This window comes from Danio aesculapii, chromosome 6 (genome assembly GCF_903798145.1).
Source record: "Danio aesculapii chromosome 6, fDanAes4.1, whole genome shotgun sequence".
NCBI lineage: Eukaryota > Metazoa > Chordata > Actinopteri > Cypriniformes > Danionidae > Danio > Danio aesculapii.
Genome location: NC_079440.1, coordinates 575,184 through 595,647, shown reverse-complemented (window position 1 = coordinate 595,647; position 20,464 = coordinate 575,184). Strand labels below are relative to the sequence as shown.

Here is a 20,464-nt window from a genome sequence, read left to right as displayed (position 1 = left end):
GGGAGGTTAGAAGAGCTGTCCTGCCCTCAGCAAACTGCCTACCACACACACACACACACACACACACACACACACACACACACACACACACACACACTCTGTCCTCAGAATGACCAGAGGATGGTAATATTAAGACAGTGTGGCTTTAACTGTTAGACACTGCTGAAATGCTTCGTCTGGTTAATGTAAAAGGTGTGTGTGTGTGTGTCTGGATGATCAGAGCGCCACCGGCCGGTAAAACACGGCACTGCCGGTCCAGGGGCGGCTGGAGGATCACCGGAGGATTAACAGCACCGCATTGTCTGGTACAGCCGTGTTGTTGTCGGCGGAGAACACCGTTAACTGGTGTCTGAGAGATGATGTACAGAGACGGTGTTTATTAACAGCATCCTCGATGGCGACTGAATGCAGCCAGCACGCGGTGTTATGCTTCATAAAGGAGAGAGGAGGACGCGTGAAGAACGGGGATTTGGCGGATTATTTTCGAGCGACGAGCCCACAGGAGCCCGCATTAAAACAAGAGGCGAGAGAAGCCTTTAAACGGCACGTAGACACCGTGGCTTACGTGAAGGAGGAGAATGGCGAGAAATACGTTTGCCTAAGGAAGAGATTTCGGGCATGCCCGCGGAGCTCCAGGGGAGAGCGGGCGAACACCGATGACCCTGCACGGGCCCAGACGCCCGCCTCAGGTTACGGAACTGCTGATGCAGGAGGCGCAGAAACACACCCGCATATTTCTGACGAGGGTGTGAACGGCAGAACAGAAGCTGAACTCCGCGCGCACATGGAGAACTCGGACAGCAGCAGATCAGCCGAACACCGGCCGAAAGCAGCCGAGCAGCCGGAAGAGAGAGCCGCGGGAACCGGGAAGGAGGAGCGCGATGGACCGAAAAGCCCCGGGCAGGTCAGCAGCAGCCCGGCGGTGCAGCAGCGGGACTCCGGCGAGCCCCCGGGCAGGTGTAAGGAGTGTCCGCGGGCCGACAGCGATTATGAGGCCGCCGCGGTGACGCTGGAGCCGCTGGAGCACGCGTGGATGATGAGCGCGTCTGACGGGCACTGGGAGAGCCTGCGCCCGCTGCTGCACACCGAACCCGCGCTCGTGGCCCGGAAAGACTTCGTGACGGGCTTTACCTGCCTGCACTGGGCGGCAAAACTCGGCAAACACGAGCTGATCGTCCTGCTCGTTCGGTTCGCCAGAGAGCACCGGGTCACCGTTAACGTGAACGCGCGTTCCAGCGCCGGATACACGCCTCTACACCTGGCGGCGATGCACAATCACCTGGAGGTCGTCAAACTGTTAATCGGAGCGCTTGATGCGGATGTGGAGGCTCGGGATTACTACGGCAGGAAAGCGTGTCAGTACCTGAAGAGCGACGTTGCGCAAAACATCCTGGAGATCGCGGGCGCGTGCGCAGAGGCCGCGGGCGCGGGAGAGGCAGAGGCAGAGGGAGAAGGAGAGGTAGGCCGCTGGAGGCTGTCGAGGGTTCTGCAGTCCAGCTTCAGGCCTCTGAGGATCCAGAACCAGAATCAGGACTGCAGCGATGAGGACAGCGTAGCCAAGCAGAAACCCCTGCGCAGAAAATCCTCCTTCACCAAGATGAAGCCCCGAGTCCGGCTGCGGGCGCAGATAGTCCACAGCACCTCTCTAATGGACAGGTTTGAGAAAGAAGAATCCCCAAAGCTCTCCAGACCCAAATCTAACCTCTTCGGGTGACTGTGGAGATCTGCACGGTGTGTGTTTAAAGAGTCCGGGATGTTGAGTGGGTTTTTCACTGCTCTGGAGATTTACACTGCCGAATGAACCTGCTGGTTTTGCTAATGGTGTGTTAATAATGATAAAAAATATTGCTGGAATAATAGTCTTGTTTTATTTGTTGTCATTTCCACGACTTTACAAAAGAGGAGAAAAGTGTCCTGTTTAATTACAGAAACTATTAAGACACGGGTTACTGAGATCAGACAGGACCGGTGCTTAAAGTTCACATTTTAATGTCAATAAATTGAATCTTGTTTGAAATATTAATCAGCTGATTAGTTTTCAGAGGTCTGCAGATTTCAGTATTCATGAACTTCATGCAGCTTTCAGTGACCCTTTCGCTTAAATGATTAAATATATGAAATATAAATCAGTGTAATGAGCAGGCCTAAAGCATCAATACTGATTCTGTGATCATTAAAATATGTCTGATAGTCCAGGAGAATTCAGCTGCAGAAATGAGTATCTTCCACAGCGCTGTGATGTCACACTGTTGCCATAGCAGCACATCATCAGCTATATGACCCGCCCACTGGGAGAGCAGGACAGCGGCTGTTCATGAAGGTGTTATTAATGCTTATAAATGGAGCGCTGCTGCTGGCCTGTCTCTACTACAGCACATCTGCACAGTTTATTTTACTTCACATCAGAACAAATCCTGTAAACATGTCTCCTTAATGTGCGGAGAGGACAGGGTTGCAGGTTCTGATGCGTGCGTAGGGATGTCACTTGTTTTTTCCCTATAAATGTAGCCCTGTGTGCAGCACATTTACCCGCAGATGAAGCTGAGCGCTCATGTCCTCTCGGGCCTCCACACTGAGAGATGTGCTCATCATATTTGGCTGCTTCTCCTGCAGAGCTCTGAAGTTCAGAAATGATGTTCAGGCCAGCGAGGGTCTACAGAAGACTCAGGGGGCACTCACACTAGGCTATCCGCGCCGTGCCCAGGTGCGTTTCCCAGTTCGTTTGAGAAGTGTGGGTGCTCTGAATCAGGCTCAGGCGTGGTTCAGTTGGCCGGCCCTGGCCCGGTTGGCAGAGGTGTGTCAGTGTGCGGTTCACTTGGGCTTTGGCGCGGTACACTTGTAGTGTGAGTGCAAAGCGCGCCTGAGCGCAAAACTGAAGACGAGACGTGACTTTAAGGGACTGTTAGATATGGATTTATTAATCATTCTTGCTGTTGAGTGAACGCAGACTGTCATAGTTTATTAAAGACGCAAACCCCTCACTGCACCACCTTCAGCAGGCCTCCTCATACCTGCAGCACCAGGACCTCATCAACATCGGTGAGCGTCAGCAGTGCTGGATCTGTTCAGCGAAATATTTGACTGCGTGTTTCTGCATATCAAACCACTAAAATGATTTCACTAAAGCAGTGTCCACTGTGCTGAGCGAGAGCGCTTCACTTCTGTTAAACTGAACAGCACATCATCCATGACAGAAGCGCGCTCCAGCTCAGATGAGTGCAGGCCGTGGGGGGAGAGGGCAGGGGGGACAAGCGTGCTTTGGCACGGCTCAAGACAACTGTACTTAGTGTGAGTACATGTGAGTAAGTGTGTTAATGCAGATCATTCTGGAGACACACACACACACACACACACACACACACACACACACACACTATCTCTCTCTCTCTCTCTCTCTGCTGTCAAGGAAGCTGTACAGATACATCTTCCCAGGTTTTTGCCCCAGATACTGCCACACACACACACACACACACACACACACACACACACACACACACACACACACACACACACACACACACACACACACACACACACACTGTTTTTAGCTCTTCTAAAGTCAGCTTGTTGGGCTAATCACGCTCTATTATTCCTCACAGTCACGGCGGTCCAGCCAATAAATGCTGATGTTTTTGCTGGGTGCTCTGTGCTCTTCTGCTAGGGTGTGTGTGTGTGTGTGTGTGTGTTCACTCAGATGAAGCAAACCATTCTGTGGTGTTCTGTGATGTCAGCGCTCTTGTAAGCTGTGTGTGTGTGTTCATCGTCATGCAGACACACACACACACACACATTTATCTGCCATCAGAGTGAGCAGGAATGATCCGTCTGTGTGGACTGAGGTCAGTTTTTGTGAGTCTGCTGTATTGATGGTGGTGCAGTGATGTTCACCTTTAGTAAAGCTGCTGTGAATTAATAATTCTTGTGGAAGCGCTTTACAAATAACCCTAAATTGAATATATTCAGTATTATGTCAGATTTTTGCTGATGGACAGTATTTTCCTTAATTTCGTGACCCAGCTAGAAGGGAACGTTCTCTCAACTTTGGCTAACATTCCCTACAGGTTGTGTTAATGTTTTAAAGAAAACATTTCAATGTAATATCCAATGAATATTCAAAAAATGTTTTTTTCGCAACACAATGAACAAGAACATTCTAGCAATGTATTAAAAATGTTGATAAGGGTCCAGATTAAACAATGTTCTCTTAGAAAACGTTTTCACAATGTTTTAAAAACCAAAGAACATTCTCACAGTCAGAGAAATGTTATGAGATCATGATTTCTTTTCAATAACGAGACAGAAAGACAATTAACATACTCATTTTAACCTGTACTCATTAAAATATAGAAAATGTCATGTTCAAAAACATATTGCAGACAAATAATTAAAACCTAGTGGTTTAAAAAATAGTGGCAAAGCATACAGGTTTAAAGAGACAATTAATTAGTATTTCATACAATTAGTCAAATTAGTATTATGTGTCAGCAAATTATTCTTGTTTTAAATATAGCTGATTTGAAGAATAGTTTTCTTTTTTTTGTTTTATTTGTTACACAATGAGCACAAGACTGTAAGAAAATGCAGTGCTTTAAACTTCCTTTTTCACATTGCTACAGTAAAATTAAATATTTGAAATGGTTATAGAGAGTGTTTTGTGTCTGTCATATCGTTACTGTACATTTTGGAAACAAAAAAACAAACAAACAAACAATGTTATTAACAAACATGTAGAATATTTAGAGAAAATCATCCTGACTTTATAGAAGGTTTTCTGGGAACTAGAACAAAATACCTGCTGAAAATGTCAGAGTATAATATTTTAACAATGGTACCATTAAACGGGATTAGAATGTTTTAGAGAACATTTACCTGCCTTTTAAGAGAATGTTCTGGGAAGTGAAATAAAACAATATGATGAAATATTATATTAATGTTAACATATAATGTTGTAGCAACACTGTTAAAAAATCTGTTAAATTAAATAGAGATATACCAGCAGCTGTGGTTGCCAGTAATCCACTGTTTGTAACATTTCACATTCGTAAATTCAGTTTACAGAACATTTCTGTTAAAAATATATTCCACAGTCTGTTTTTCATCGAACACATTTAACCCCTCAAATTCCAGAGAACAATGCTCACTAGTGTCCTCACTACAGAGGGTTGAACACTCAGACAGTGATGAAGTTAGTGAGAAAATTAAGTGTTTAATTAAAGGAGGATTGAGAATTATTGATGAATAACTGTTAACAGCAGAATCACTGAAGGAAAGAACAACACAATAAAACACAACCAAAACCAAAGATGAAATTAACTGAGAATAAAACTCTAAATGAAATAATAATTCATAAAAATAAAACAAATTAGACAATAAAAATGTGATTTCTCAAGATCTCAGCAGAGATCATTAAACATCAGGAGCTTCACTCACCAAAACAACCTATTGAAATATTACCCCCCCCCCCCAAAAAAAAACAAAAAAACAACAACAACAACAACATAAAATAAAGGAAAAGAAAGAGATTGTAAGAACTTGAAGCTGTATAATATATTCATGCTGCAATGCATGCTGGGATTTTTTTTGCTATGCTGGCACGCAGCATGCATTGCAACATGAATGAATTAAGCAGCTTTATTCCTACTTTTTTTTAGCAACCATGGTTGAGGTTCATATCCTGATTCTTGTTGTCTGTGTGTCATATTGAATATCAAATATTCTTGCAGATATGAGAGAATTAAAGTCAAACTGTAATCAGTGAAGCTGCTAATGCTGTTATTTAATAGAGTCATTTAATCCTCTGTTTTAATTCAGTTGGTTTGATGTGAGGCTGTGTCTGTAGTTTTATTTCTTGTTCTTTCCTTCAGTGATTGTGCTTGTTAACAGCAGGTGTTCATCAGTGTCTGAATTCACTCATTTGTGGTCATTCACTCTGTCTAGTGGACTAAACTAATTGACTAATATAGGGACTAGTGAATGAGGGTGTGTGGCGAGATTTCAGACACTGATTAGCTTCTCGAAAACAAATGTTAGATCTGTTACAGCTATTTTCCGTATTTTGTACAGAAATGAGCTGTCAATCATTTAACAGGTTTTCACTGATTGTACAGACTTTACTGTTAAATCACTGACATTTTTTTACAGTGAATGTTACTTTGAAACATATTTAGAACGTTTCTAGAGAATGTTTTCCTACCACTAAAGAGAACATTCTGGGAACTTAAAGAAAACTACCCACTAATAATGTTATAAGAATGTTAGAATATAATGTTCTAAAATTGTTACCAGCGAATGTGGTTAGAATGTTTCTTGAAAATGTTTTCCTATCTTTTCAGAGAATGTTCTGGGAACTAAAACAAAACTACCCACCGAAAACAGTAATACAACATTGCTGGTAATATTCTCAGAACATGTAGAGAACTAAACATTTCTAGCTGGGGACTCAGTACAGATGTTGACGCATTAATCTTCATCATTTCTGGAAACATTTTGAAGTGTGCAGCTCAATACAGACACATTAGCTCATGCTGTCCTCCTCTGACAGTGTTAGTGCATCTGTCAATAATATTATTGGAATTGAATTATTTTGAAATGAAACTCTGTCAGGGATTTCTGATGGGGTCAGAACAGAATCGGAACAGGATTCAGGGGCTTCAGTTTGAACTCTTTCTGTAGTTTTAGACTCGAGGCTGGTCCAGGATGAAACTGCATGTAAGCGCTGTCTTAAAAAAGTCTTATAAACACAAGTGTCATGTGTGTCAGAGAACAGCTTTAATCTGCACCGCTGTAATGCAGTTTTCATTTGTATAACAGCTGCTTAATTAGTGAAGGCCTAGTCCTGCTCAAGCTGCTTAAAACACCTAACCCTAACTCTAACCCTAACCTTCTAATTATTAATGATTATACGTTTCCCCCAAATTGTATTAATGTGCCTGAATGATTATAGGCTGCATATACTGTATAAACCTCACACATTGCTCTGTCTGACTGACTGATGCAGGACGTGAATATTTTCATCTGGTGAATGTTTTCCCATACAGTAATGTGTGAGTGAGTGCTGCAAGGCTCTGAATGTCTGTAATGGCCTAAATAAATGATCAAACTTCTAAACAAATTCAGGCACAAACTGCCTTTAATGCAGAATAGTTTTTGTTGTTTGAAGCCTGAGATAGACACAGAAATTAACAGAAAAATCCTCTTGCTTGTTCATCAGCTTTGACGATTTGAATAACAAAAAGCTATAGCACGGCTTATCAAGTATAAAAGCGGCAGCGGCGCATCAGTCCTGCACAGATCCAGCCATGAACAAGGTAAGCTCCACAACCCTTTACACACAATGCTAAACACAGCAGCGCTTTACAGGAGCCCGTTTCTGTGATGTATAATGGCTCAGAAACACCGATGCATTACTATGATGCTATGATATCCAGACCCAAACTCAGACTGTTTGACAGATGAGTGATCTTCACAGCAGAACACACTGCTGTAGCCCTGAATGAGTGTGAAAGTGGCGTTTGTGTGTTTTAGATTGTTTTCTACGAGGACAGAAACTTCCAGGGCCGTTCCTATGAGACCAGCAGTGACTGTCCAGAGCTCAGCCTGTTTCTGAGCCGCTGCAGCTCCTGCCGGGTGGAGAACGGCTGCTTCATGGTCTACGATCGCTCCAACTTCATTGGAAACCAGTTTTTCCTGCGGCGCGGTGAGTATGCGGACTGCAAGAGGATGGGTTTGAGCGACTCCATCAGATCCTGCCGTACCATTCCTCAGGTGAGGCTCTGCGGCCTTCTGTCTGTCTGTGTGTGTGTGAGTGTGTGTGTATATGTCTGCTTGTGTTTGTCTGTCTGTGTCTCTGTGTATGTTTATCTCCGTTTGTCTCTCTCTGTCTCTCTGTGATTGTATTGCAATCTAACTTCAGAAGAGCACTAGTGTCACAGTCTCACTAGTCTGCATGTCTTGAGCAGCACCGCGGAACCTTCAGGATGCGGATCTATGAGAAGGAAAACTTTGGCGGGATGAGCTATGAGCTGACGGATGACTGCGAGTCCACGGCGGACCGGTTCCGGCTGTCGGAGATGCGCTCCTGCCACGTGATGGACGGCCACTGGCTGCTGTATGAGCAGCCGCATTACAGGAGCCGCATGCTGTACCTGCGGCCAGGGGAATACCGCAGCTTCAGAGACACAGGCATCAGCTTCAGGTTCAGCTCCCTGCGCAGAATCATGGAGCCCTGCAACTAATTAACATCCATTACTGATGATTTGGAGGAGGAATTAAATTACTTTCATAATGACTTACTCTTTTGTTGTGTTTGTCAAGAAAAGCAGAAACAACTGAGGAAATCTTAGTCCAGATGAAGTGAACTTAAACAAAATCACAAGTGTTCTTGTATGATAGAAACACACGTTTGGTTAACCTGTAAGAAAATAATGCCACAATAATCTGACCACATGCTACTCAGTGTGTGAAGAGCAGGACTGTGATGCTTAAAAATCCCTTTACATCACTCATCAAGTATTTATTGACATCTCATTAGGATAAAGATCAGATGATGCTTGTGTATTTGCTGATTACAGTCCAATAAATCTAACATTCCAAATTGTTTCAGCATGAACAACAAAACACCTTTTAATTGGTCAAAACAGTTGTGCCAGATGAAAATATCCTGAAAGAATAAAAAATCTAAACACAGCACCATCCTGCACTGCTGGATCTGAAGGTGCGCTCGGTCTTTCTGCTGAGGGGATGGAGATTTCAGATGAAATATGACATAAAACATGACAGTTGATCATTATAGACACACTATATATACACTTTGTTACAGATTCTTAAGTTTTTTACAAGTGCTTACACGCTAAAAAGAAACTTTTCCTACAATTAGCAAAATCTTACGCTCAAGGAACAAAGCACAAGGCTAGATCTGAAATTTGTCACAGCTCCGCGGCTGCGCACTTCACAGTTTCTGCGTGCTTCAAGGTTCATTTACAAAATATATTCGCGTCTACACTTGGCAAAGGGCAACAGCCAATCACACTACTTTTCCAGGGTTCCGTAAACGTGATTGGCTAGCATCTGGTCTAGGGTATTAGCATAAAGCGATCTAACTTGGGTCTGTTTGATGATTTAAAGGTCACGTGAATCTTTGACGCTGACATAAGAAAAATAACATTTTAAAAAATTACTGTAAATAATCTGAGGGCAGTTTCATTCAGTGAGCTGTGTGTATTTCAGGTCAAACCATGTGATCTGCGCACCACGACTAGTTGACGTCAATCAAAAAGCATCACTGAAGAGCATTAAAGTCGACAAGTCGACTAGTTGACTGGTCGATGCAACCTCTTCTGTTTACACACATTCTCTCCTTCAGAATTGTACACTGCATTCAAAATTCCATAAACACACATGAGAATGAAGCATTAGCACCACATGGCAAACACTTCTCTCATAATAGTGAATGTTTGGATACAGCACATGTCAACGCTGTTGTTCTAAATCTAAAGCTCTTCGCTCTTCCATAGGCTGATATCTACAGTTCAGTGCAGTGTTCTACAGTGACAGTGATCTGCTGAGAGGAACAGGCACACTGTAAAGACATGAAAAGAAACTGCACTGTAAAGAAATTGCTGTTAAAAACAGTGAGATTCTACAGTTTTCACTAAAACAGTAATATTCTGTTAAAACAGTGCATTCTGGGTAACATTTTTGTTCTCGAGAAAGTAACCAACAGCAGAAAACTGAGTTAACAGAGTTCAAATTCGACGTTTCAAGTCTAATTAGTGAATTCAGACACTGAGAAACACTTGCTGTTAATAATAACAATCACTGAAGGAAAGAGAAAGAAGAAACACAAAGAGAGCTGTCAGTTACAGCATTGAAGAACATCTTAAATAACATAAAATAAAACACCTTCAGTCCCAGCAGGGGATCATTAAAAAACTCCACAAACAACAGCAGAGACACTTATTACTGAACGCCTTCACTTCCATACCATTCTAACTGAGAACCAACAGAAATGTAGTTTTTTTTGTCATTTAAAGGGTTAAAGCTGTGAGAGGTAAAAACACGGTGTAAAAATGTATTTTAACAGTAATATAATGTTAATTTAAATTACGGAGGTAGACTGTACAAAAACAGCAGTTAGCTGGCAACCACAGCTGCCAGTAGTTTACCGTAAAATCAAGAAAAACAGTATTTTACTGTAAAACCTGAAGCAAATTTCTTCTGTGTGTCATCGTTGTGGAGGAGAGTAGAGGCAGTGTTTGAGTCAAACATAATCTGTTTGGAAATGTATCGCAAAACCTACTGTTATTGTTTCCTGTTATTGTTTACTGTCATTGTTTTAGGGGATTTTTTATCAGAGAGATTAAAGTATTATTTAGCATTATTGTTCACATTAGCATCATGGGACATTTAATCATTTTAAGCAAGCGGTACTCGGCTGCACACTTTGGTGGACTCCAGAAAGAACTGGCTGATCAAACAGGCTTCATCCTGGTGCTGAAGGAAAAGCTGAAGGGTCACCGCTGAAACAGCAGGTCCTTAAACTGTACCAGAGAGTGATTGTGGAAGATAATCAGCACAGCAAACTGAATTCCTATCCTGAAAATCAATTCAAAGTGTGTGAGCGAGTTCATTGAGAGGCAGGAGTCGCTGTCAGCCACAAATGTCACTGACCAGGGTCTGTCTGCCCTCCATCACCAGCCAGCCAGCTGTTGAGGAGCTTGCAGAGGAAAGACCCCACACCAGTCGGCCTGCAGTGCAGTATCAGTTCACCCCTTCTCTGGCCACCACCCGAAAGCTGAAGCAAAGAGTCCTGCAAGTCTTGCCTGTGCATCCCGCTGCTCCTGCTCAACCAGTTCCTGCACTGGCCCAGTTGATAGTAGCAGGACTCCAGTGCATGCACACACACACTCGACTAACTGCACCTCCCGTTGTTTCCCCAACTCGGGCATCCGCTCTGCCACCGTTGCCCTCAAGATCAACACTCTACAAGCTGAAAAAGGCAGAACTCAGTGGCTCAGGACATTCAGCCTCAGTGAAGTCAACTTCTGTGCGGCCAACCAACTCACTGAAAGAAGAGCTTCTGTGAAAATGTTTGATTTGACCTCACCATCATGGAGATCAGAGGCTGCTTTAGTTGAGCTCTTGATCCTTTAATCTCTTATTTTACTGTTTCTCTGGCTGGTATATCTGTGTTTCTAAAGCTCATCTGTTATGATCCAAGATGTTCTGATCCAAGAAATTCTAAATAGTGAAATAATATGAGCAGCCAATAAATATCAGAGTACAGCAATGTTCACAGTCAAGTTAATAGTACTGCTGATGTTGTTTTGAGGTCATGCTTACATGTGATTTCAGGACTAATATTCAAAGTATCATAGTAAACTATATAGGGAGCATGTCATGAGTTGGATGTATGACTGTGCAAATATAAAACTAACTTTACCTCAGTGGCATGGTGTAGTAATATTTATTAGTAAAGCACTTTCACACCAAACAGGGCATTTAATAACAGTGAAAACATTAGACAACTGCAGAAATGGATTAGACTTACATTTACTGTGCATTTACTCATTTAATTCCACCACATAAAACATTTAATATGTGCAGTCCTGCTATATACAGAGACAAACATGATAAAAGAGATAATCAAAGAGACTTTGGCTGGCTCCAGTGTGTTTGAACTCACTTAAATCAGTCAACATGTCCATTTTAGGATCCTCTGAGTAGGGTTGGGTCCCGAAACCCGGTGCCATTAGAGCACCGGTGCCTTTGTAACCGGTATGTACCGGATCAAATCAGCATATGAATTTCGGTGCCTAATTTTGGTGCCACTGGTGCTGCGACAAGGACGTAAGAAGCATCAAGAGGTGCATCAAAGGCACATACAGGTACGCGTTGTCACACCATCTCTAAACCTTTAATTCTAAACAACTTTGAGCAATACAGACAGGCGACGTCAGGTGTTTGTTCTCGTTGCTTAGGGAATGGACGCACGCAGTACAGCGCATTCTGTAAGCGAGAGCGACTCTCTTCAGATCAACACGCATGATCGCGTTCATCAAATTTGCTTAAACTAAACGTTCTAAATGGTATTTCTTTCCATTTAACGCCATGAAGAAGCGAGATCAGCCATCGGTGGCAGACTGTGGAGAGACAGGCCTCTAGGTGTCACGTGCACTCATTCTCTCGGACACTAGCTCCCTCTGCTTTCTCGTGCACTTGCTCTCTTTGTCATGCCGGTGCTGCGCGCATTAGCATAGTTCCCCGCATTCGTCAGAGGTTGACGCCCAAATTGACACAGGAAATAGCTATTTTAAATTTTAACACTTTTAATATAGGAAGTGCTCGGCTATGTGGAGACCTTTAAAAATCTAGTGTACATAGTTTCACATTAGGAAATGCAGTATTGAACAGTCGGCAAGTACCAAAGAACAGATGTAACACATTGAACACAACTAATTTACTTTTTTATCTTCCCCATGGTGCCAGTCAGCTCAAATTTACTAGTTATATATATATAACTAGTATACCCCCCCCCCCCCAGTTTCTCTGGTCTAGAACCTCCACTGACTATAACATGTAATACAGGATCATGAAAGGAACGTTTAAAAAGCAGCTCATGTAAACACCTTGATCATATTATTGTCTTATTCAGTTTAAGGCAAATCATTAGATTACTGATACCCATGTAAACACAGTCACAAGCCCCAACCCTAGACAAAAGGAGTTCAGTATGTTGATGACAGCCTTAACACAGGTTAGTAGTAAGCTAATGTAATTTCATAATGCAAATCTTAAATTCATGCTAACCATCAAATGATCAAAGGAAATATATCAATGAATTCAAATATATAAAATATGAATTGATGTTTACTTTAAACTGAAATTATATTGTTCTAATAAAATTATTTTTAAAAACATTTTGTCAAATAAAAGATTTTTCTAGAGTCATCCACCATAATCTTGTGGCTCAAAAGTATCCGTTCAGGCACCGTTTTGGCACTGATATCATTTTAAAAGTATCGATTTAGCACCGGTATCGAAATTACCCCAATTGATACCCAACCCTACCTCTGAGCAGTTTCTGCAAGCAGTGGAGACCCCAGAGCAACATCAGCAGTAACCTTTTGTATCTGTGCTGGGTTGACCCAAAAGCTGGGCTGAGTTGGGTAAGCTAAATTGTCCGTAGTGTATGAGTGTGAGTGAGTGAGTGAGTGAGTGAGTGAGTGAGTGTGTGTGGATGTTTCTCAGAGATGGGTTGCAGCTGAAAGGGCATCCGCTGTGTTAAACATGTGCTGGATAAGTTGCAATCCATTCTGCTGTGGTGACCCTGGATTGATAAAGGGACTAAGCCGAAAAGAAAATGAATGAATGAATGTTTACATGGCTGTTGAATATTGTGATATTTCCCCAGTGATGGAAGAAACTAAGCTCTCCAAAGCATCAAATCACTTGATCTAATAATTTCTTTGCAAAACGACTAGCTGTTTTTAAGTGTTTGTGTGAAACGCCATCTGCTAGTGACCCGATCAAACTCTGGCCAAAAATGTAAAAGCCCTTGCCAACACGTTGTAAATGTTTATGTAAAATGCCAAATGCACATCACTTGGAATCACTCAGTGTTTTAATGTGACCAGTGAACATTCGTGCTACTAGTGAATTTATCATGAAGACACGAGCTATTTACAAATTATTACGAATTTACGAATTATTACAAACGCTTAGCCAATATTGCAGATCTGTTTTATCTGTTTAGTTTATTTCATCAAGTTTATTTAATCTTCATCTATATGATCATTTATACATCACTTTCATTTGTTTTTTTAAGTGTAATTAATTAAATTTTTGATGTTTCATCATAAAAATATTTTATAATTGTAATATATTAACATAATATAATATAAAAGAATTAAAATTGCAGATTTTTTAGTTTGTAATTTGTATTTTTTATAATCTCATTTGAATTTAGATATTTTATCTTTCTATACCGACAGTTAGGTGAATAAACTCCTGTTATAATGAATATAACTGTTAAATAAAATATAGTTAGTGATTCATGTTTAAAAGGGGCTGTACTCATTTATGCGGAGCACTGTATATGTATGTTTTTTCTCTCTTTTCTCCCCGTATTTAAATCTGAATTGTGTATATATATATATATATATATAAACATATTGTTGTAAAAAATAAATAAATGAAAGAGATAGAGAACCCAGTCCAGGAGACTCGAAACAAGCAGAATTCCTTTATTGAGTCGTGTTGGTTAATCTGCAGTCATACAGCGTCTTCAAGAAGTCCATGTGTCTGCAGAGTCTACTGGAGGTCTGCAGTCTGCGAGTTTTATCACAAGTCTGAATTAAGACAAAGTTGTCCTGTCTATAATGTCTTCTTAGGAGGAGGGGAAATGGCTAAACAAAGCATGTAAATTCAGTATTGGAGTCAGCATGATAACCAGCATATAGGTGTTAGAAACTGGCCCAGCAACTGACCACACAAGTTAATCAACAAAAGTTTCTTTGGCCTGAAAGTATCACCCAAAGGCAAAGGCAGAGACGTTAAAAGCCTGGCCATAGCATTTGCATTACTCTGGCTTAGCCTGTAGTCAGAAAGACAAAGGTAAATGTCCCTCATGGCTGGGCTGTTAATAAAATGATATCATCAAAAACCAAAGCTTTTCAGTTATATGTAGATTATTGTTCATTTGAAACTAGAGTATATAAATTTATATTTCCACAGTATCAAATGACAATAGCATGGAGTGACTGTAAAACACATTTATTTCAAGTAGCATTGACAATGAAACTAACATATAAATCACTAGGATTAATCTTAGCCTGGTTGTTAACCTGCTCTGGAGCTCAGGCTAGCTGCAGAGAATAAACCTCCATAGTAACTTAATTTAGTCTGCTTTCATGCAACTGAGTCAAGGTTAAGCTCAGCAAGTATAACCCCAAAAGCTTAATTTCTTATTTCATTTTAGTGCAATATCTCTCAGAGCAGATCAGTCCTCAATTCCATCAGAACTTGCTCATTAAAACTGTTCCAATGGCATTTACATATTATTTATTGCAAGTCATTTCAGATGATTGAGGTGTGGGACTCAACATTACTGTGGATTTAACCACAAGATTAGTACTCTCACCTGCATTTAGGGATGGCTGACGTGAAACTGACGTTTCGACACAGTGTCGAGATCCCGAAGCACAAGTGTTTCGAAACACTGTACCGAAGCATGATCCGAAACACCCAGGTCACGTGACTAAATTGTTTAGAAACACCTGGTCACGTGACTAAATCGATTCAAAGCATTAATCAGTTCAGAAGCGTTTCGAGACCTGGAGAATCTGCATTTGACTGACAGGGTCAAGTATTAGTTTCTGTTTCGCATGGCCTAGTGGACCGTGTGTGTGCATGTTGTAACTGGTTTTAAATGACTTTTGGGTTCGAATCCCGACTTGTACAAATACTCCAAAATCCTGATTTTATGTGTTTTAATCATGTTACTGTTTTATGGTGTAGTCTAGATAGGATACAGCTGCAGATACGCCATTAATTTAGCATCATTTATGTAACTGTAAAACAATAATTCATATTTTACAGTACTGTGATGGTTGGGTTTAGGGTTTGCGTAGACGTTAATAAAATACAATAAATGGGAAATTTAATGAATAATATAAATAATTCTTGTTAACTTCTGTCCACAACTGTGTCTGATCTAGCAACAGCCCTGTTTTATGACCAAACAAGACATATTTATTCACAAAGTGTTTATTCGTATGTCAGACCAATGTTGAAACAAAACGATACACGAACAAAGCATCTTAAACTGATATTAAAGCATTTCAAAGTAGCTGGATCAGCGTGAATTCAAACCAACAATCCCCGCATGGTAGTCAGGAACCCTAAACACTCCTCTATATCACTTGAGGGTTCAATCTTACAAAGTGTGGTTTAATACCTCAATTTGCTCAACTGTTCTTTGCTGAAGCTGTTCCAGTGCAATACATAAAAAAATGATCACTACACATCACTGTAGAGTGGGTTTTGAAACGTTTCAAAGCTTCGACATATTTGCTTCTTCTGTTTCAGTGTTTCATGAGGCCTCGTTTTGCCCACCACTACCTGCATTTGCAGTTGATTTGCATGAATTAGTTAGCTAAAAGAGAGTATATAAATGACTTGAATTGTAAGGTGTACTAAATCAGCTATACTCCTCAAAGACGGTAACCTCATAAAAATATTGTTTATCAGTAATAACAGTTTTTTGTTCAACAATTTTCTACACAATATACAGATTAAAATGCCGAAAAAATGAAAACAAAATATAAAAAAAACAACAGAGATATAAGTTATTTAAACTGACCTATGACACATTCAACTGAGAACAAACGTGATTGGTGCAAAAACACGAATATTAATGAGTCATTTGACTCTGGTCTATTCTTTAATTAAACAATTTTTTAAGGACTTTATAAGCTAAACTATGATAACCAAAGTATGGGAAAACAACCTAGACATCAGATAATCAAAGTCTGAATGAAAATATACAAACAAGAGCAAAAAAACAAAGAAATAAACAAATAGTCATGAGAAAACTCACCCTTGCCGAAATGCTGTGTCTCAACAACTGGTCAATGGCCCAGACTATCCTTTTCCTCAGGGCAATGCTCCCAACGGTTATCCTTATTGAGGATAATGTCGGTTTGGTTCTTGCATTGCCTTAGAGAAAGACGTCTGGTAGAATGTTGATATATTTCTTGGAATATATCCGCCAGACTGAATCTCAACCTGACCTCTAAACGAACGTCCATTGAACTCAATTAGCTGAAAGTCAGGATAATTTGTCTGGATGCCTCTGGTCGCACTTGGGGCAGTACTCTACTTATCTTGAGTATAGGGAACTCCTTGGATGTTGACTGGAGGTACTCTGGAGAAAATCAACAAAGGGTGAGAAGGCAATGACCAGTTCATGGCTAACTTCTCTCCCTGAATCTACCTGTTAGATTCAGTTGATTCAAGAAGGGCTCTCACGCTCCCTGGAGAAATCCAGGGTCCTGTGGAGCCCAGTCTCTGGATTATCCAGAGTAGGCCCTAAAAGGAGACCCTAACCCTACAGACTCTTCTCGGGTGACCTGGGCAACCTTGCGGTGTTAACAAAAGGTCACTTGGGGGAGTGGTGAGTATTCAGCCCCCCTGGGTCCACTTGGACAGCACGCAGGGACGGTGGCCCGGGGCGAGCAGGCCTTAAATGAAGCCCAGTCTTCTACTGGTGATTAGCACCACCACACAACAGCACATTGCCCACCCACACTAGTCAATTGTGAATTTTACGAAAAGTCGTCAATTCAAACATCAGATCTAATGAACGTTCTAGCGTTAGAGTTAGGGAATAAGATCAGAACTTTCATAGGGACACCTCAAAACACCAGATGTTCTCAAATTCATAACCTTACAACTTTTCAGAGACCAGATTTTTCTCTTCTTTAATATCCAATATTTCATGGGAACTTTTCAAATATCTGATCTTCTAAAACATCTAATCCCTGAACCTTTTCAGACAAAACTTATCCTAGATATCTTCTCCAGAACATCTCAAGTGTCCATGGCTTTTCAAAAAAAAAAGGTTTTCTGTAACTCCTAGTACATGTAACCTTATAACTTCTCAGTGAAACTAACCATACCTAACCCTTCTACAATCTCACAATTCCATGGGAACATTGCAACCTCTTCACCTCTAAACATTTCAACTTGACCGGTCCCAGTTTTTTTTGAGAACATTTAAATGAAAACATCTCAAATATCAAGAATTCTTGTGGTAGTGCTCAATCAAAATCCTTTCAGAAACAACAGCCCTCACTTTTCAAGGCTCTCACTTAAGCAATGAAAATCATGGTTTGGTCCAATTGTAAACTATCTCCTCACCACATAGAGATATGTAGACGTTCGCAACTAACCACAAACTGGCGTAGGCATACACCTGTCTTCCACAATAATAATTTATATGTCAGACAGTTCTCCATGTCATTATTTGCAGTGGTCTCATAATAAAGTAAACCTTTGGGAGATATCTATTATGACAGTGGCTTAAAATCCATCTTGAACCTTAACTATATAATTACTAAAACTATAATTTGCCAGGCAGCTCCTTTATTAGGTTTATACACATTTAATCAGCTCTTTGGGCAGCTCAGCTCTCTGGGCATATGGGTTACCTTGGAACTGTTAACTATCTATTCACCTGTTGTGTAAACCAATCCTTCCTTCTCAGGAATCTCCCTTCTCTGCTTCAGTTTCTTGAACATTCATACAAACCTCTCTATTATAACTGTTTGAGCTAAGGATCTTAATGAGGTTTTGCATGATTTATTTTCAGATCAGGTATAAGAGGTTTAAATCAGTCGTTTCCATAGATTAAGTTTAGTTCAGTTAAGTGTGGTTTAACTTTCACTGCTGAAGTCCAAACACTGAAGAGAATCCATCCATGTGCAGCTCCACAAGCCTCAAAGCAAGCGACCCAGTAATCTCCTCTGGCCAAACTTCCTGTACAGAGCTGCAGTCTAGGCGCTGGAGAATGGTGGACATCCATCGTGGTGAAGCTGCAGATGGGCTGGTGTACGTGCTGGCTGGCCCTTCAGGACAAATGCGAAGACTTGTCACTGGGGTCTTACAGGAATCAGTCTCATGCTCTATAATACACCAGGAGCTCCCTCAAATACTGGGGAGCTAAGCCGTTCAGGGTAGTCAAAATGATAATTTATGTGAAATTTTATGGTTTCTTTGTTCTAGAAAGCACACTAGCAGCTGCATTTTAATAATTAGGCCAGCAGGGCAACCGCCTAGTAACAGTACAATAGTCTAAGTGTTATTGAAAGCATATTCATGCTTTCAATGACTGATGCATAAAAGCCTATGTCAAAGTTTGCAGATATGATTTATAGTATCTTTGATAAAAAGGCAGGTTTGAAATGTCTATAATTTACTAATTCTTTGGCATTATCTTTGGCTTTTTAAATTTTTTCTTTCCGCTGTCGCCACTGGCTTGCATGTTTTGGGATCTGTAGAGCTGCGCATCGTTGGATTTGCTCTTCAGTGTTTGCACTGTTTTTTATTTATTTTTTATTTTTATATATATATATCTCACACTGAATTGAGCTGAACTTAAACATTACAAACTGAACTACACTGTTCCAATTTTCTATGACCTTTTATGTGAAGTTCCTTTGACACAATCTACATTGTAAAAGTGCTATACAAATAAAGGTGAATTGAATTGTGCGTGTGTGTAAAGAGGCTTAGTGAATGCCATTTTAAAAGTTTTACGAACTCATCTTAAAAGTAGGGATGAATTAATGTTCAGAAATGTTTCTAGGATCGTCTTGATTACCCAGCATTTAGAATCATCATCTTTATCTACTTTTTTTTCTAGACTGGAATATAACCCTGACCCACCCCTACACCTAACTGTAAGGTTTTTTTTTAAATTTATTTTTTTTATGAGTTTAGATAGACATTTTATGGAAAGGGGAGAATGAAATGGCAGTTTAATTTGGGTAAAGCCTAACTCTTTGCCCACCTCTGCATTCTGTCCCATATGGATTGTGGGGAGGCAGTCAGGGACTGGTGCGCGAACTTGAAGCTCAGAAAGGCTGGCAGTGCATGGCCGATACTGGGTTAGCATCCTCGTTCTGAACTGTAGAAAAAAAATAGCAGTAGTCAGTATTAACATAAGCAGCAACTAAATCAAATTTTTATATTTTGAAACAGCCCTATCCCACCCCAACCTTAAACCCAACTAAAAGAGATTTGGCATGTATTTGGATCATGTTCAACTACGTCAAGATTGGAATGGCCCTAACCCAGTCACATCTAAACCCAACCAAAAGATTTTTTTTTTTTTCTTTCTCCTTTTTGGCTCATTGGAATCTTGAATCATCAATTGGATCTTTCATCTGTATCATGGTTTCTGTAACTACATCTTGGTCATCTGGATTTCCTTCCTTCAAGTAATCTTTGAAAACTGTTGTCGGTGTCAAATCTTGATCTCTTGGAACTCTTTAATCTTATCTTGGATCAATTTCATCTACTTGGGTACTATGTCAGTTTCATCACGTCCTATCCACACCAATCATGTTTCTCCTTAACAATTTTAATATTCTGAAGATTACTCTTCCAGGTTCAAAGTTCCCTTTCTTGGATTGTCTTGATTTCCCAGCATTTTAGAATTAACTTTTTTTTTGTAGACTGGAATATAGTTGTGACTCACCCCTAACCACAAACACTTCTTACCCAACCCTAAAAGTGAACTGAAGGTAATTAAAGGACAAAAAAAAAAAACAAATAAATAAAGTTATTAAAAAATAAAAACATAAATATATAACAATAATAAAAAAAAAATAATTAAAAAAAAAAAATAATAATAAAATTAAAAAAAAAAAAAAAAAAAAAAAAAAATTATATATATATAAAT

General features: G+C 40.4%; 2 protein-coding genes across 2 annotated transcripts; both read left to right on the top strand.

Annotated features, from left to right (window-relative positions):
• The first annotated feature begins 250 nt into the window (after window positions 1-250).
• On the top strand, window positions 251-1,859 carry sowahcb (sosondowah ankyrin repeat domain family Cb). The gene has a single exon (XM_056459277.1). The coding sequence runs from the start codon at window positions 395-397 to the stop codon at window positions 1,712-1,714; it is 1,320 nt and encodes a 439-aa protein (XP_056315252.1). The 5' UTR covers window positions 251-394; the 3' UTR covers window positions 1,715-1,859.
• Window positions 1,860-7,298: 5,439 nt separating this feature from the next.
• Window positions 7,299-8,234, top strand: crygm4 (crystallin, gamma M4). Its single transcript, XM_056459282.1, has 3 exons — window positions 7,299-7,307; window positions 7,525-7,764; window positions 7,959-8,234. The coding sequence occupies exons 1-3, from the start codon at window positions 7,299-7,301 to the stop codon at window positions 8,232-8,234; spliced, it is 525 nt and encodes a 174-aa protein (XP_056315257.1).
• The last annotated feature ends 12,230 nt before the right edge of the window (window positions 8,235-20,464 follow it).

Excerpts from the sequence above, each read along its gene's own strand:
- sowahcb (XM_056459277.1), top strand. The coding sequence starts at position 395 with ATGGCGACTGAATGCAGCCAGCACGCGGTGTTATGCTTCATAAAGGAG.
- crygm4 (XM_056459282.1), top strand. Across the intron at positions 7,765-7,958 it reads CCTGCCGTACCATTCCTCAG|CACCGCGGAACCTTCAGGAT; the intron begins GTGAGGCTCTGC and ends TGTCTTGAGCAG.